This window comes from Colletotrichum phormii, assembly GCF_030913505.1.
Source record: "Colletotrichum phormii strain CBS 102054 chromosome Unknown BDP81scaffold_20, whole genome shotgun sequence".
NCBI lineage: Eukaryota > Fungi > Ascomycota > Sordariomycetes > Glomerellales > Glomerellaceae > Colletotrichum > Colletotrichum phormii.
In genome coordinates, this window is record NW_026851462.1 from 659,132 (window position 1) to 676,302 (window position 17,171).

The following is a 17,171-nucleotide window of genomic DNA, read 5'->3' on the forward strand; positions in this document are numbered from 1 at the left end:
CTCGCTTTCCAAAAGGCCCTGAGGATCGAATCTTCCGGCTAAAAGCAACTTCTTCCTCTCCACCACCCCCGAACTCAAATACCGTCGCCGACTTTCGTACTTCTTGTCGATCCATTGGCCTTCCAACCGCGATTTAAGGTTCCAACTCTCAGCTGAGAGACGATGCACCGAAGTGATGATAGACCGGACTCTCTTGAAAAAGACACAGCGGATATATTTGTCGTCCGGACCGTATTACTTACACCGTTTTTGTCATGAACCAGCGACAGAAACGACGCCGATGACGACGCGGGTACATGCGACAACAACGGCGGCCATCAAAAGGCAAAGGCGCCCAAAGATCTCCGGGCAATGAGACCTTTTCCGCATGTCAGAACGAGATGTAGAGTTCTGCAGTCGTGGTAAGCACTTGACATCACTGAGGCCCTAGTGTGATCATTACCATGTTGGCGGCATTTCTTCGCGATGTGCTCCAGATCGTCTTCACGTTGTCCGGTCTAATACGATCATCAGGTCCATGCTACATCTCGTCTGCCACAACATGGCTCGAAGGGATGCATTCGACTGTCGAAAGGCGCCAGCGGTGGGGTACGGCTTGCAGCGAATAATCCCTAGGTCAGTCGCATATGACAGCGTCGAAATCTCACGTCAATGCCTAGTCTTCACGTTGAGATGTTCGAACCAACAGGGTCGCTTGCCGAAGACAAGAGGCATATGGCAGCTGCCAAATGCGCGAAAGCATCATGCCAAAGCTTTGGACGAAAGAGATGACACGACTCGATTCCGTGCTGCATGCCGCGTATCGGAGGACCTATATCAGCAGTCCCCAAGTACGGCGCGGCTGTGGTGCTTGAAGAGCGATAGCATACACGCTATGGATTTCAGAAACGGACTGGATCCAGAATTGCCTTTCACGAAAAGCAGAGCGACGTTTCGTTTCCAGGTTCCATGCTGTTTAGAGATGGGTTGGAGAAGGCCTCGAGGGGAGAGAGGCTGTGCTTCGTTGGCAAGGGTTACCCGCCATGCATGACTCCTCGGATCTGTGGAGAGACAACTCAAATGATCCTGGCCTACAGTGAACGAGTAGTGTTCGTTGAAAAGAAGAAGCTGGCATTGCGCAACATTTCGCTGATCAAGACACACAGGAACACACCATCGACAAGTCTCTCCTTCACCGGCCCGAGGCTGCGTGGAATCCGGACGTGTCCAGATCCCGGGACACGATCAAGAAAATTCGGACGGCGGCTCGGATATTTCTGTCTGAGCTTCAAAGAATGCCACCGTCGGGGCGTGGGACTTGACTGAGGTTCATCTGGTCTGAGACTCGTCCGAGCCAGAGAACAACCACCGGACAGTGGACAGTGAACACTGGCGGTTGGGGACTTGGGCTGGCCCTGGGAAAGACGGCAAGAGTCAGGGCCCCCTTGTAACGAACCCCACGAAGCGAAGAAAGAGTGTTGCGCTTGGCAAAACTTCAGACCGAGCCTCACCAGGGCATCAGGGGCCACCATCGACTGGGCAGCGCCGCAGCGTGCTATTTCTAAAGATGGTGGAAGCTAAGGACAGTCCGGTGAGCGGCCCCGCACGAGACGGTCCATGTTCGAATGTTGTGGCACTTCGCGATGCCCCTGGAAACCAGACTACTGCACGAGACGGCGTCGAATGCCGGTGCCAAGGGGGGAGGGGGGCGCGCATAGGGTTGGGGAGCTGTATGATCTGCGCAGGGCCCATTGGCTTTGAATGTTCGTTACCAAGGACTAACAGATGCATGCTGCATTTGGGGACGCGGTGCTGTTGCAGCTCGCAGCTCCGTTGCACCAACAACACGATCACACGGGTTCGGTTTGGAGGAGACCGGTGCCCCTCTGGAAGAAGCCAAGAGATATCTGCATCGGACGTCTGGCTCAAAACTACGGGTTTCTCCCGCAGATGCTTTCCCGGCCGGCGTATGAGTCTCTTTCTGCTTCCTTTTCTTCTTTTCGACATCTAACATCGCCAGACATACGTCGGAAGAGCCCGATCGATCCATTCCACCTCGCTGGCCGTCGTCTCTGTTTCCTCGTCGAAGGGTTTTCTACCCTTTTTGTCGTTTTCCTGTTTCTCGAACCTTGTCCGGACACGCCCTGGCCCGGCTCCCATCATCATCTCGTCCCATCCCGTACATGCCTGATCGCCGATTTGGCTGAAAACAGTCGTCCAATCGTCCACCCTCTTCAACATTATCTTCAGCCCAGGTTTAAGAAAAGATCAAGGTACAAACTCAACGACACACCGTCCCGTCTGCGACGTGAACTCTTTACACATCCGCGTCTACTTTGTACCTCCGGACCTCTCACGACTCTTACTCGCCCACCATCACTCAGAGTAGCACTTATCCCACCCGGTGTGATCTCATGCCACGTTCCAGAATCCCGAGGTTTATCTCACTTTAATACTCGCCCTGCACCGCGACTCTTATTATTACCCGAAGCTGTCTTATCACTTCTTTACTTCCCGTCTGAGACACCAGCCGCATCGGTCACTAGTACCCGGTCTTTATTCTTCGTTCCTGGCCTTTTGCGCCTTTACCCTTTTGACATCTTTTCCCCCATCTAATCTCATTTGGTGTCCCCAATCTCCCATAACAGAAAACGTCACTGGCATGCTGGGCAATCTCCAAACGGAAAACTAGTCGACACAGAGGAAGGAAAAGACAGAAAGAAAGAAAAAAAAAAGGCACAACAGGACTCGTCACCGCCGAAAAGGGATCATGCTGAAGGCCGTACACGCAAATCTTCGATCCTCTTCACCTCTTTTCGCCTGCCACTAATCTCCAAACAATCGTGTTGTTGTTGAACCTCGAGATCCTTGGTGGTGCAGCGGCAAAACACAGCAATAGCCGACAACAGCCACCACCACCACAAAATGGAGCGCCCCCACCGTCCTTCGCCGCTCACGATCCCCCCGCCGCCCCGAAGCCGGACCCGAGTCCGGAGACCTCGCCGTCCCAACGCACAACAGGCGCGACAGTTCAAGCGATGGCTTCTCCGCGCGCAAATTGCCAATGACGTAGCGCACGTCGCTGCCGCCTCGATACTCTTGTGGATCATGTCGTGGTTCCTCTACAACGTCTCGTTTCCTCTCACATATCGCACCGGGTTCGTCCCCTCCTCATCTACTGTCCCCATGTGATCAATACATATACTGACCATAATCAACAGTCCCGCCGCCGCAGCCCTAATCGCAATCCTCTCCACAGACATCCTCCTCGACGCCCGCTCAATAGTCCACGCCCACGATCCCTGGCCAGGCTGGACCCTCCTCCTCCGCCTCCTCCTCGGCGCCTCCCTCATCGCAATCTTCTGGGTCTACATCGCCCTCGGCGACGTCTTTGCGCGCGGCTTCACGTACTGGGGTATGCCCGACACCTACGGCCGTGTGCTGGCGTACATGTTCCTCTGGGGCATCGGGCTCTGGGATTTGTTGTTTGTGGTACTGTGTCGGCATTGGTTGGGCAAGGAGGTGAAGAGGTACGGGACGAAGGCGGGACGGGTGTTTGGGGACGGGAATGGGAGGAGGGGAGGGAGGGGGAGGATGTCGCCTGGTGGGAGCGCGTTGAGGCTGAGTAGTGCGGGTGGAGAGGCGCCTGGGCGGATCGGGGTTGTTGACGTCGAGGCTGCGAGGCCTGTTGATGAGGAGGGCGGCGGTGGTGTTGGTGCTGGGGGGAGGGTTGGGTTACCTGTAAGGATGGGTGTGAGGAGGGTCAAGAACAGCGTGAGCGCGAGCGTCAACTCGGTGGCCAGCGGAACAGGGCCAGGGAATGGGATGGGAAACGAGGATTCACCGCCGCCTCCGCCTGCGTTTATGAGGCCTGCATGACAATTTTGGGAGTACGAGGTTGAAGAGAGATACCAGGCATAGCATAGTTACAGTCACACAAAAACAAGCCTACATTAGTTAATGATAATCAATAACTATCAAATAGTTATACCAATATTACTTATTTCTTGCAGATGAAATGTGACGTGGTTTATGGGACGACGTGTCCGTCTGATGGCGCCTTCGGTTCGTCTTGCCGAATTACCTACATTCGTCTGATTTTTTTTCCCTGGAGAGCATTAACAGTAGATGGGCGCATGTCAGACAGCGTCTGTTGCAGCACGTCATTCCATTTTTATGCATTGGCGTGGAGGACGTTGTGTGGGCTGAGTCGTGAGGGTATATCAGACACGCAGTGAGTCTTAGTACGTCAAAAGGCCAGCTTTATCACATGCTTTCAAGTTGCCTCTCTCAGAAGCACCATAGGTATAAGACAAAGTTACTAATGAACTGCAGTCAGGCTGCGGGTATCATTTCTACAACGCCATGTTCCATCTCGACCTCTGGGATAATCATACACCTATCGTCTGTTCCTCGCCTGTGTTTCGGTGATTATTTGGGTGCTAGTAAAGATACCACGGCTTCATATGGGCCATCTCTTTGGGTGTAGAGTACGCCTCTTCAGGTATAGCTGTGCCGGCCTGTTGGCTTCGTCTCGTCTGCCGTCCCTTCTTCGGGGTCTCTGAGGTAGCAGCAGCCTTGGGCGTGGTGACAATATTCGGCGTGGTAGACGTAGATGATGGGCCCGCTGTCGTCTTAGACTTGCCCGTCAAGTCCACGGTCTGCGCAAGAACATCCCCAAGAGCCGCCCCCATACAAGCAGCACCAAACGGGACACCCGCCAAATTCATGAGCAGAAACGCCATAGTCTTATCCTGTTGTTCGTCACCAGGCTTCTATCCCGCAATTGGCTCCGTAATCTGCTTCCCGAACTTGTCAACCATGAAGTGGCTGAACGCCTCTTCATCGTTGTCGTCGTACATCATCGGATCGTCCTTTTCAGGCCCAAGACGCGCGTAGAGGCCATGTCCGGCTTTAGGCCAGGAATCGGGGAGTGCGTCCTCTGCGTCTTCGGCGTCTGCTGCTGCTTGGTCGGCTGCGCCGGTGGGTGCTGTCTTGAGGATCTTGCGGACGCCGCCTGTCTTGGACCGCTGTTTTGAGGGTTTGGAGGCCGGGCGGTGGTCTTGCTGGCGGCGGGGCTGTTGTTGGTGTCGCTGTGAGGTGTTAGTCTCGTTTACTTATCTTAGATGGGTTCGGCGAGGATGGTAGACATACGACTTTTGGTTCAGCCCAATCTGGCGAACCGAAGATGGGCAGGTCGGGGTGCTTCTTAGAGACAGAGGCGAGAACATCCACGAGAAGGCCAGTGTGGATCTGTTCACTAAAAAGAAGGAGGTTGACGAGATCGCTCCTCTTAAGGTCCGAAAAGTACTCTCGTCTCTGCAAACGCGTCAGAAATGGTCCAAAGTCCCAGCTTGCGTGTTCGCCACTCACCTCACTGCTGCTGGCATTGCCTCCATGGAACCCAACAAGGCTCGGCTTAGGAAACTCGGGCAGTGTCGCAAGCCTCTTCTCACGCTTCCTCTCCACGTCATTGTGATGCTTCTTCCACTCCGACTGCTCCTGCTTCGCCTCGCGGTACTTTGCAAGCTCGCGATGATACTTGGCCTGCTGCTTTTCCTCCTCCTTGCAAGTGACGCACTTGAACTTGGAGGAACCGCTGCCGAGGGCGTCTGTCGGGATCTCTGGGTCATGGCAGAGCTGATGCCAGGCCTCGCCACAGCCACAGGAAATGATGAGGTTGCCTTCCGTCTCGGAAATTCGGTTGCACTTTACGCACATTCGTTTTCCGCTGCCGTCGTCCTTGGTGCGCTTCCTCTTCACTGGTGGCCTGGGAACAGGGCGCCTGAGGATTGCGGGTTCATGGTAGGCGGGGATGTTTGCAGATTTCCGGGAAGTCTCATCTTCGGCTGCCGTGCGTTTCCTCTTTGCTCCAGAGGGTGGTAAATAACTAGGCAGGGCTGACAAGGCTGCCGTGGGTTCTGCATGAGGATGATGAAGGGTCAAAGGAAGGTGGGAGTAGTCCACAGGTAGGTCTTCGACTTCCTCTGGTGCGATCTCGGGCGTTGAACGGGCAGGAGTTGCGACGAGATGACGCGGTGGTGATGCTGGGGTGGTGCCATTAAGACGACCCGTGACGATTCGCGAAGCCGAAAGAGAGAACTGCGGGTCGTACGACTGTTCTTCAATAGCTGGCGCGGGAGGCGACACAGAAGCCGGTGACTGTGACTGTACATTGTGGTGATGCTCGATTGGAGCAGGCTCAATTTCTATTTGCGCAATCGGCGCAAGCCACAGCTGGGGAGCTTCAACTTCGACGGGGGCTGTTTGCGCATCTTCCGGCTGTGCTTCAACAGTCGGCGTGGGTAGCAAATCCATCTCAACTGCGGTATCGATTTCCCTTAACTGTACCTCATTGGTAGCTTCGTTGTCGGTTACCATAAGGTCTGAAGCCGGTGGCTCCGACATATTGAGATGAGCAGGTACAGCTTGTGCCGCAGTAAAGGCGTGTAAGGTGTGGATGGCTTGTGAGAGCTGATGATGAAGCTAGCAGACTGGGAGGGCGATGCAAAGGACAAAGAATTCAGCTTCGGGATGCCGAAGCTTGTATCAGAGAAATCAGAATATTGACGGATGGAAAAACATCTTTTGGCATAATGGGTATCTTTTGGAGAGAAAGGAGAAAAGAATTACAGCTTGATGTGTACGCAGGAAGTCAACGGCAGAAATGCCATCAAACACGCGACCACCGTGAGTCGCGGGTGTCACGTGCGTTATTCACCGGGCTCACCGAGCAGGCCCGCACCCTGAGTACCTACCCATCTTGGATGTTCTCGGTGAGGCTCGGTCAACCCATCGGCACGGAACGACAAAGGCAATGGAAAGAAACATGGGAACCCATATACGAGAGCTCAGCAAATCACAACTTTCAGAGGCTTTGAGTAGCTTACTACGGTTTCTACGGTATATCATGATGGCTACGCTCTGTCGTGATGAACGAAAAAGACCTCGGGGTGGGATAGAATTGCTGTGCTGACATCATCAGGGATATGGTCCCAAACCTGCATTAGCGTTCTTATTCTCAGGGCGAGGAAGAACCCAACTGACCGGGCTCGATAGATAAGTGGTGCTCTCACCAACGTCTTTGGGTTGGTTTAAATCGCAGTGAAACCGAATAAGGCAAGCCATTTGGCCACAGGCAGAACCTCTTTTGATCCAGCCCACCACACCCATCATCCTTCAACGATGAGATGCGCTTTTTCGGCAAACGAAATGCTTCTAGTAAATGGCGACACGAAGGGGTTTTTTGTGGGAGCCCGGCCGTGACAACTTTCACACCTGCAGTTCAAACCTTCTAGCTTACCGCTTCGCCCTGCTGGTTGACTAGTAATTGAAAAAGTCCTTCCAGTGTTCGCAATGTCTGTGGAGGGGTTAAAATCTCAGTGACTTTTTTGAATCCTTCGGCTGTAAGCTCTGACCAACCACAGCATGACCCAGAAGCGATTGCATACGTCCCACCAGTGCCCGTTCACAATGCCCTTGGGTGAGTTAAAATTGCAGTGAAAGTGCAGTGCCTTCGGTAGGTTCCCCCCCCAACCCACCACATCATCCCCGTGAAGCGCTCATGGGCGATTCCCCAGTGTTCACAACATCTTGAGAGGGGTTAAAATCGCAGTGAAACGAGTGTGTCTCGCCCTGACCCGACCTAACCAACCACACCCTCCCCCTTCAAAGCCCGAATCCTCTCCTCCGAAAACCCAAGATGCCCCCCCAAAACCTCATCAGTATGCTGCCCCAGCGTCGGCGGCACACTCCTAACACTAGGCTCGCTCTCCGAATACTTGACCGGCGTATTCACCATCCGAATCGGCCCGCACTCTTCGTGCTCCATCTCGACAACCATGTTCCGCGCTTTCGTATGCTCATGCTCCAGCGTGCCCTGCACATCATTCACAGCCGCGTACGGCATGCCCCTGCCCTCAAAGACGGCCAACCACTCCGCCGTCGTTTTTGTGACTGTGACTTGTTCGATGAGCGCCTCGAGCTCGACGCGGTTGGCGACGCGGTTGGCGTTTGTGGCGTATTTTGCGTCGTTTTGCCATTCTGGTTTGTTTAGGCCTTGGCAAAGGATGCCGTAGAGGCGGTCGTTGCCGCCGCCGAAGAGGATGTCGCCGTCTTTTGTCTTGAAGGATTTATACGGCACAATCGAGGCTCGTGAAATGTCAGCACTTTTCGTAAACCACAAAACAAAACATGCGCAGAGAGATAGAAACTTACGATGCGCCGTCCCCCACCGTCCAGAATCCTTCTTCCCACTAATCAAACAACTACTCGCAATATTCGCCAACGTCGCCGTCTGGCAATCACTCAACGCCACATCAATATGCTGTCCCCTCCCCGTCCTGCCCCTCGCAAGCAGCGCCGCCATGATACTATTACTCGTATACAACCCCGTCGTGAGATCCGTTACGGCGACGCCGACTTTGACGGGTTCCCCTTCGCGGCTGCCGGTGATGTGCATCAGTCCGAACTCGGCTTCGACCATAACGTCGTAGCCTGCGCGGTCCGAGTAAGGGCCCGTCTGGCCGTAGCCTGTGATGGAGGCGTAGATGAGGCCGGGGTTGATTGCGCGGAGGGTGTCGTAGTCCATGGAGTACTTTTTGAGGGTGCCGGGGAGGTAGTTTTCTACGAAAATGTCGCATTTTGAGACGAGGCTGTGGAGGATTTCTGTGCCGGAGGGGTGTTGGAAGTTGAGGCCTAGGGATTTCTTGTTGCGGTTTACCTTTGGAAGTTAGTTAGCTTGGCTCAGGTGTATGACTGGAGGATACTGACTGCTAGGAAGTAGGCTGATTCGCCGGGCCCTTCTTTAGATGAGCCAGCTTTGTAGGTCGCGTAGGGAGGACCCCATGCTCGGGTATCGTCGCCGCGGACGGGATGTTCGACTTTGATCACCTCGGCGCTTCAAGGATGTCAGTATGGTTGCTCAGCATGAGATGGAGATGAGTGAGTGTGACTGACCCCAAGTCTCCCAAAATTTGTGTACAGTATGGCTACATCTCTCATTTCAGTATCAAACTTCTCAAAGTTGCGGGACGAGAGATGCTCACTCCAGCCAAAACTCTCGTCATATCAAGCACACGATACCCCTCAAGTGGTAGCTTGTTGCTCGGAACCGACGAATACTGACGCCACGCCCTCGGAAGCCGTGAGAACTGCGGACATGACCGCACAGCCCTCGAGGCTATCCGGGATGACACTCTAAGCGATGAAGAAGCCATTGTCTTGGTCTTTAAACAAAATCCAAAAAGAAATGAGGAAATGCTTTTGCGGGGAAGTTGTTGCTGGTGTTCAAGACCGGCATCATCGAGGTTCGCGACTTGGTTCCCCAGCTCCGACCCCGGTCTAGCTCCGGTCCGTTGGCGGGGATGCCGTCGGGTAGGCCTCGGCATTATCCTGGTCCCTTTGGATGCGGCTTAGGTAATTGGGCACAGACCATCACGGACTGCGTTCGTCGGCTCTGAAACTCGGCCTTGATTCTCCCGTCTGCATATGAACGTGGTTAAGTGCACAAAAGCTAGGTATCATCGAACCATCGCAAGCAGCTCATCCATACCAAACATCTCATGACTCTATCCTGATATTTCTATTCTTACAGTGATTCGTATGTGAGCTCACAGCCTGATATTGAGCTGCATTGACGCCGAACGCCTCCACAAATGTGGTCAACAGAGAACGAGAAGTCCCACGGTGGAAATGGCCATTATTGACAAAGGCATCTTTCAACCAAATCTGATCGTCCCAGTATTTCTTTTGGTCCAAAATTAGATAGCACATAGCTTCTATTGTCGTCGCCTCGCATTGTCTTGCACATTCAGAAACGACGTTGACCTGGGACCTCGAGAGTCTGCCGGCGTCGAGTTTGCCGAGGCTCGGGTGACCCAGTGGGAGAAGAAGGTGGGCCCTGTCGCTGCCGCGACGGCGATCGCGAATAAACAGGCTTCGAGTTGTTCCGTGGCCTAGATCTGCTCCGTGGCGGAGGTGACAATGGCGATTCCTGTGATATGGGTGATACTGGTCGGGACGTCGAGGGCCCGCCTTCGCTTCCTGAGTGGTGTCCTGGGGATACTGGCTCCTGTGGCTCATGTTCCCGGTATGTACTATACTGTTCAGCCGTATCTCTCAGGGTGGAACTCCTGAATCGCTCTCCGGGAACTTCTGGCCACTTCCCTTCTCTGTAGTCCGGGGCTCCGAATGGATCTTCTGTGGTGCTGCCAAACCATTTCCCGACCTTGACCAAGCCGGCCGAGACCTTTCTTCTATGTCCCTGGCCTTGCTTCGTCGCCTGAGTCCCACGTGTGGATGTGCTCGTGAGTTGGGGGAAGCCATGCTCAACGTGGTCTGCATGCCCGTCTTCGCTTTCTCGGAAAGACTCTGTGTCCACCTCTCGAGACCGATTATAGATCAAATGGCAATGCTCGCAGCCACAGAGGCTAAGCGGGTCTTTCGGGGCCTCGTTGATACCGTCGAGTAGGTAAATGAGGAATGATCCTACGATTGCTAGCCCCGTTGCAACAATGGTACCCCACTGGCCTGGATGAGAACTTGTTAGCAACAGAGACATTCCGTAGGTGGGTGTAACTCACCAACACTTCCGAATGGCTCAGTGTGATAATCCATCTGTGGACTCCAGAGGTTGATCTCTCCGAGAATGAGGATGGCCAACGCAGCGCCGCCAAAAACAAAGATCTCGATCAGACTCAGGAACCCGCTTACGGTTCCGTGTAGGTCCTTGGACTCCTCGGACTCGTTTTCCTTTTCCTTCTGTGGCCCATTCTGCTTCTTGATCCAATCGGTGATGACAATCTTGTTCCTCATAGAGATGAGCGAGATGATGGCTGGAACGCAGCATGCCACCGCGAGGAACATCGCATTTCCGAACCGAAGCTCGTTTGGTCTCGGCACCACGAATATCTCACTGGCAGCCTTTTGCCGCAGGCGTGAGAACGGACCGTCCGTCTGGGAACAGGTAATGCCGCATAATGGACTATCTCCGTACGGGAACTTTCTTGGGTCCGACGATATTGGGTTACCATTATTATCCTGATAGCAGGGAATGGAATTGGATCGGTAGAATTCGACAGCCAAGCTCACGAGGCCTATAAGTGTTGGTGAACGTTCGAGAATATACGCGATTCAGATATGTGGCGTCCTACCTGCCAGCAGTAGACTCGTCCAAACAAAGACAGTATTGCGTCCCTTTTCGTGGAAGTACGTCTCGGACTTTTTGACCGTCAATGGAACTGCGAGGATGCCTATAGAGCAAAATTGAAGTGCTCCGTAAATATCCATATCGGCAGCGTCTAGGCGATAGGTGTCAGCTAGATAATGCAAACGTCCTTTTTTAGACTGACCATCCACGTGGAGGGCAGCAAGGACGATACCGTGAACCGCAGCCACGGCCGGTAAGATCAACGCCGCTGCTATGCAGACATCTCTGATCCATTTCTCTCCCCGGGCTAGTACACATACTGCCAGAAGAATGTAATATCTAAATGACCTTTTGTTAGCTATGGACTTTTTATCGTGGATCAATATCTTTTTTGAAGATAAACAAAAGCTGCAGATGGGCATAGCCTTCGCCCTTTGGCTATCTTCCTTGAATCGGCCCCTCTCTCTTCTCGTCCTGCCTGCGATTCGAAGCCTGAGTGATGCCAGCATCAGGCTAGATTGTCGCAAAAAGCGAGGTAGAAGGGCCGATTCACATGAAGGCAACCATGGAGTCGTGGGCGATTGCTCTGGGGCCGTCCCCGATTTTGTCCACCGCGTGGTCGGCTGTATGTGATCCGGTTCCATTGCATTAGAGAGTGGAGAAAGAGAAGCCTCACTCACAGGATTCGTTGGCCAAACCCATATTGCCCTGATACTGGCCATCCGCAGAAAACCTCTATGCAATCTGGAGACGATCCGCAAGACGGGGTGAGCTGATCTGTGGCCCGTTGGCTGATGATGGCACGCAATAGAGGGGCAGGTGAAAACGGTGGCATCGCGCGTGTCCCATCAGTATGCCCAAGAGTTTGATGCTGCGTGGTCCGACCATCCAATGTTGGAACGCTTGGTAAAATAAGCTTTGGTTTCCTCCTCGGTATAAACGGCGGAAGTTGTAGATAATCAATCGACGAAAACGGCTTTCGACTGCCTCTCTAATCGGTACCGGTAGTTGGACGAGACAAGGTCGTTTCCCGCCCCTCCATCCAAAGATAGGTCTCCTTCCCTTCCGATTGCCCGAGAATCCGTCCAATGCTGGGATAGATTACCTCACTTTACGGTAAGGCTGGGAGTGGAAGGTGCTCGTGTGCTCGCTTGCTCTTCCGGTGCGGCTCAGCGAGTAGAGCAAAGCAGCGGCGCAAGGGGCAAGAGCTTGGATTCACTGGCAAGCATTCCAGAGCCCCCGCCGTGGAGGCGCAGCCAAAGGATTCGGGTGTTCATCTTACCGTCGTCACCAAGGTAAGTCGTAGGTGAAAGACAGTAGGTACTTTGGGCGAGCATCGCTGAGAATCTGACGCTGCAAATTGCCGACCAGCAAATCGCCAACGCCAAGCCCCATAAGGATGGGAACACAGCAGATATGAGAGCTTCGGCGGACGCAGGTGTCAACTGCTTCTGGCCAGTAAAGGTTGCAGTGCCCTGTCGGCTCTGGTATTGACGAGAAACAATGTTCAATCAGACTCGTGCTGACTTGCTGATGGCATAGGAACTGTGCAGGATGCTATGCCGGTTGAGGCACTAGGGCGAAGGTCAACTCGCCAGTCGGGCGTTGATGCCATTCCGCCATCTCACCCCGTCTCAGGTCTTAGTGTCATTCCACGCATTCCCTCCTCGAGTCTGCCCGTTCCCCAGGTCTCACATGGCCGGGCGATCTCGCTGACGTGGGCGGATGATGATAGCTCGGGGCCTGCTTGTTGAAGTCGGGTCTCTGCGGTCAACACCGTTTTGGCATAGGTATCTCGCACCTGCTATGCTGGATATTCTCCCTATCAATCCTATGGCCGATCCAGTCAGTTTCGTACGGGATGTATCCAAGATAATGATAGCAAATAAGGAGGTCTTGTAGAGGTGAGGATGGACCCGTAAGCAGGTTGTAGATGGGCACCAGATCTTACCTTGTGATCATCAGGCTCCCATCTCTTCCTTAGAATATTAGCTCAGGCGCGAGGTGGCCGTGTCAGGTTTGCCCCGACCTGATTAACTTGAACGAGTTGGAGGAAGTGCCAATCATTCGCACCTGTCCCCCGCAAAATGAAGCGACGCCCTCACCCGCGTCTTCTTAGTTGGCAATGGAAGCCGGCTAAATATCTATACGTACTCGGGCCCACTTTCCAATACATTCCCCCGTCCCGTCATCCCAATTCGGTTTCTGCTTCCTTCATCGCGCCATTCAGAGACTTCGTGAGAAGTACATGGATCTCGCGAAGTTCTCGAATTCCCCCCTCGTCGACGACTGACTTCTGGGCCCCATGAGGGCTTGAAGTCACGACACGCCACCCCAATCATCGCGATGGCCATCGATACGCGGACGGACCAGATCAGAGAGTGGAGGTCAATTGTGACGTTGATAGTCTTCTTCCTTGCGAGTAAGTCGTGGTACTTTCGTTTCGGAAGCCTTCGCCTGCCTCGCACATGTGTCGCAAATGAACAATTAATTAATTTTCATCGGGCGCACAGACATCGTCGTACTGTTCCCCTTCCACATCCCAGTCTACATTCCTGTGCGACTTTGGAATGGGGTGTTGAAGGTGCTTCGCAACTTGCGGGTGATACCGCGCGAGGACGACACTCACGATGGCTTCAAGGAGGACCGCCTTGGGGGTATGTCCACTCGACGCAAGCGATTTAAGCGGTTTGACTTCCCGATGAACTCAATCACTGCACCGTTGATCGCCGATCTGTTCCTTCTGGCCATCTTGGCAATTGGCAGAGAGGAAGTTTACGACGGGACGATTGGCCAAAACGGCATTCACCCTCTCGACATCATGGTCTTCTTTCTGACTCTGGCGTATATTGCTATCTCGATTGACGCTTCGGGTCTTATCCGTTACTTGGCACTCAGGGTGCTTCAATGGGGAGGCAAGGTCGGCTACCGCTTATTCTTCTACCTCTACGCCTTCTTCTTCTGTCTGGGCACCTTCATCGGCAACGACCCCATCATCCTGTCCGGCACGGCGTTCCTCGCCTACATGACCCGAATCTCGAATAACATCAAGTACCCGAGAGCGTGGATCTTCACCCAATTCTCCATAGCCAATATTGCCTCGGCCATTCTCGTCTCGTCTAACCCGACCAACCTTGTGCTTGCAGGTGCTTTCGACATCAAGTTCGTAGAGTACACGGCCAATATGGTTGTGCCAGTCGTCGTCACAGCAGTCGTCTTGTTCCCGTTCCTTCTCTACATCATCTTTGCAGATAAGAAGCTCATCCCCGAGTCCATTGAGATGTTCCAACCACCAGAGGAGGCCATGCAATCGAAACCCGTCAATCCTAACATTCCGAACCCCAGAGGAGCCGCGAATCATGCCGATCAAGCGCCCGAGAGCAGTCCGCAAGCCCAGTTGCTCTCGGCCATTGAGATTTTGAATCCCTGGCTTGACAAGGGAGGAGCCGCCTTTGGCGCTGTCGTCATGTCGGTGACACTCATTACGGTCCTTGCTCTCAATGCAGCAAATGTCAAACCGAAGGACGACCAGCATCTGCAAGTCTTCTGGGTCACCTTACCAGCTGCTTTCATCATGCTCTGCTGGGACCTGGCATTTGGCTGGTATCACAGGGAAGAAACTCGTACGATAGCCCAACAGGGACGAGATGGACAGGATGAGGAGCTTCCCAGGGCAGACCAGGGCAGCAGGGAGAAAGATGCGTTGGGTATACTGAACCAAGAAGACACGGGCTTGGCCCAAGGCACGACAGAGATGTCGCCGATATCACACGCAACCAGACCCGAGATTCACGTTCAAGATACCGATCTGCTTGACGATAAAATAGGCCTTGGAATTACGAAGGAGGAGGTTTCGCCCATTAGCAACGATACCAGCACGAATGCATCAGAACGGAACACCAATGATACCGACTTTATGATCACCCCAGCGATCCAGGCACCAGGAAACAGTGACAAGGTAACCGGCAATGCGGGAACGCAGCTCATATCCTCACAGTCTACAGCTGTCGATAGGACAGAACATGTTGATGTAAGTAGAACGCCCAGCGAGGGTTCTACGGAGAGCAGGAGACGAACTTTGCCAGCTGCAGCCAGTGAGCCTGGCGAAGCACAAACGCAGCCAGACGGAATTACGGATGTCGAAAAGGCAGTCATTGGAAGACAACGCGGTCGAAGCTCAAGTTTCCGCTCCAAAAAGCAACCAGCGACACTGGTATCACGCTTCAAGGATGGGTACCGTTGGTCACAAGAGACGTTCCCCACGGTGATGGCGGTGCTAGCTCATCTACCCTTCGCCCTCGTGCCATTTGCCTTTGCCATGTTCGTCCTCGTGCAAGCTCTCGTTACCAAGGGCTGGGTGCCGGTGTTTGCGTACGGATGGGATCACTGGGTTGAAAAGACGGGTACCATTGGTGCCATTGGCGGCATGGGGTTCCTCTCGGTCATCCTCTGCAACGTGAGTCCTTACCCCTCAAGATCTGATGTGATCATGGTGTCACATATAACCTGACTTTTGTAACCCTTCTCTAGTTTGCGGGAACCAACATTGGCACGACCATCCTGCTCTCCCGAGTAATCCAAGCGTGGCAGCAGATCCACCGAGAGAACGGCGTGCCCATCAGCGAGCGCACCTTCTGGGCGACGGTCTACAGTATGGCTCTTGGCGTCAACTACGGCGCCTTCAGCACGGCCTTTAGCGCATCGTTGGCCGGTCTGCTGTGGAGGGACATTCTGGAGAGGAAGCACATTTTCGTCAGCAGGAGAGACTTTGCGAGGGAAAACATACCCATCATCGCCATCGCCATGACGGTCGGTTGCACGGTTCTGGTTGGGGAGATTTACATCACGCGAACGAACAAGCCGTATCCACTGTGAGCGGTGGATGGATATAGTGGGCTGAAGCTCACTTATAGAGGACTTGAGACGATTTAGAGATCCAAAAGATACCCCATTTGAATGGCAATGACTGGTCGCGAGTTACGCCTGCCTGAGACCGAGAAGATGGGCATTTGCCAAAGTCATGACGGATGCAACGCTGCGCGATGCTGAGTATAGAGAATGCATGAGACGCCACGGGAAGGTAAAGCAACAACCCCAGACTTGACGACCTCACTCATATCAACTTACACCTCAAACCTCCCACAGCACTCCGCCGCAAGCACGACATCGCAAACGGATCAATTGACTTCTGCACCAAGACCAAGTAAAAAAGCCACACTTAGAGCGGCATCGTGCAGCCATCCCGTCTCGACTGCGGCATGAAGAGCGGGAGGGCTGTGTAGAGGACATGCAGAATGAAATGCCACTCCCGCAGGCAGCGAGTACGACATTGGATTATTGTGGATGGCGTGCAGCAGGGCTGTGGCTGTGTTGTGAATGCATCCCAGACCCCTGGGGAAGAAGAGGGGAAAGGGGGCTCTGCTGTGTGATGCGACGCGGGCTTCGTCTTTTCTTTTGGTATGCAGTTTGCATTCTGCGCGTGTTCTGTGAGGGGTTATTGAAGAGATTGAGTATCGCTTCTGTTGGAAGGATATTGGATGATTTCGCAATCTGCCTTGACACGGCGCTTAAGAGGTTTACTTACCCGTTGGGTCTGGTGAAGATCGTGGGCCGTTAGCAGGCATCTTCAGCCAGGGTCGAAGTCACCAAGACCAACTTACTCTTGTCGAATTCACTCATGCGCGGGGTGCGGTACGAGTACCTATGATCGCATACCGCGGTTCAGCGCTTATCGCTCACTCAGTCCTTGTCCAAGGTAACATTGAGCAGAGACGTGAAAATAGCACAGCCGCGCTGCTGTGCCGTTAACCAGGTGCTCACTTCACCCGCGATCCACAGAGAGGCATATGTTCGTAGACTCGCGATAATGGATCAACCGCGATCATGACCCATTTCCGGACGTCAGCGGAGGGTTGTGTGCATGTGTCTCAGTCATGATCTTCCAAGGTCAGCCAGCCCTCCATTCACCAATGGGATGCTCCCGCTGCCGAGCGTCGGAGTCGTGGAATCTGTAGGTAAGCTGAGGCAGCAGGATACAGTAGCT

The 17,171-nt window shown here is 53.7% G+C and overlaps 5 protein-coding genes across 5 annotated transcripts; 2 read left to right on the plus strand and 3 right to left on the minus strand.

The window, feature by feature from the left end:
- Positions 1-3,087: 3,087 nt before the first annotated feature.
- On the plus strand, positions 3,088-3,858 carry BDP81DRAFT_327890 (uncharacterized protein; the record flags this gene model as incomplete). The annotated part of the gene is made up of 2 exons (XM_060585171.1): positions 3,088-3,137; positions 3,201-3,858. 2 exons carry the CDS (start codon positions 3,088-3,090, stop codon positions 3,856-3,858), a joined length of 708 nt encoding a protein of 235 aa, XP_060441483.1.
- Positions 3,859-4,754: 896 nt separating this feature from the next.
- BDP81DRAFT_452940 (uncharacterized protein) lies at positions 4,755-6,387 on the minus strand (the record flags this gene model as incomplete). Its single annotated transcript, XM_060592791.1, has 3 exons — positions 4,755-5,072; positions 5,134-5,298; positions 5,353-6,387. 3 exons carry the CDS (start codon positions 6,385-6,387, stop codon positions 4,755-4,757), a joined length of 1,518 nt encoding a protein of 505 aa, XP_060441484.1.
- A 1,237-nt stretch (positions 6,388-7,624) lies between these two features.
- Positions 7,625-9,047, minus strand: BDP81DRAFT_328027 (CoA-transferase family III; the record flags this gene model as incomplete). Its single annotated transcript, XM_060585182.1, has 5 exons — positions 7,625-8,130; positions 8,197-8,701; positions 8,752-8,878; positions 8,938-8,969; positions 9,027-9,047. 5 exons carry the CDS (start codon positions 9,045-9,047, stop codon positions 7,625-7,627), a joined length of 1,191 nt encoding a protein of 396 aa, XP_060441485.1.
- A 743-nt stretch (positions 9,048-9,790) lies between these two features.
- On the minus strand, positions 9,791-11,963 carry BDP81DRAFT_327856 (uncharacterized protein; the record flags this gene model as incomplete). Its single annotated transcript, XM_060585166.1, has 5 exons — positions 9,791-10,509; positions 10,563-11,075; positions 11,133-11,279; positions 11,331-11,467; positions 11,809-11,963. The coding sequence occupies 5 exons, from the start codon at positions 11,961-11,963 to the stop codon at positions 9,791-9,793; spliced, it is 1,671 nt and encodes a 556-aa protein (XP_060441486.1).
- Positions 11,964-13,474: 1,511 nt separating this feature from the next.
- On the plus strand, positions 13,475-16,003 carry BDP81DRAFT_327969 (arsenite efflux transporter; the record flags this gene model as incomplete). The annotated part of the gene is made up of 3 exons (XM_060585178.1): positions 13,475-13,550; positions 13,642-15,584; positions 15,659-16,003. 3 exons carry the CDS (start codon positions 13,475-13,477, stop codon positions 16,001-16,003), a joined length of 2,364 nt encoding a protein of 787 aa, XP_060441487.1.
- Positions 16,004-17,171: the final 1,168 nt, after the last annotated feature.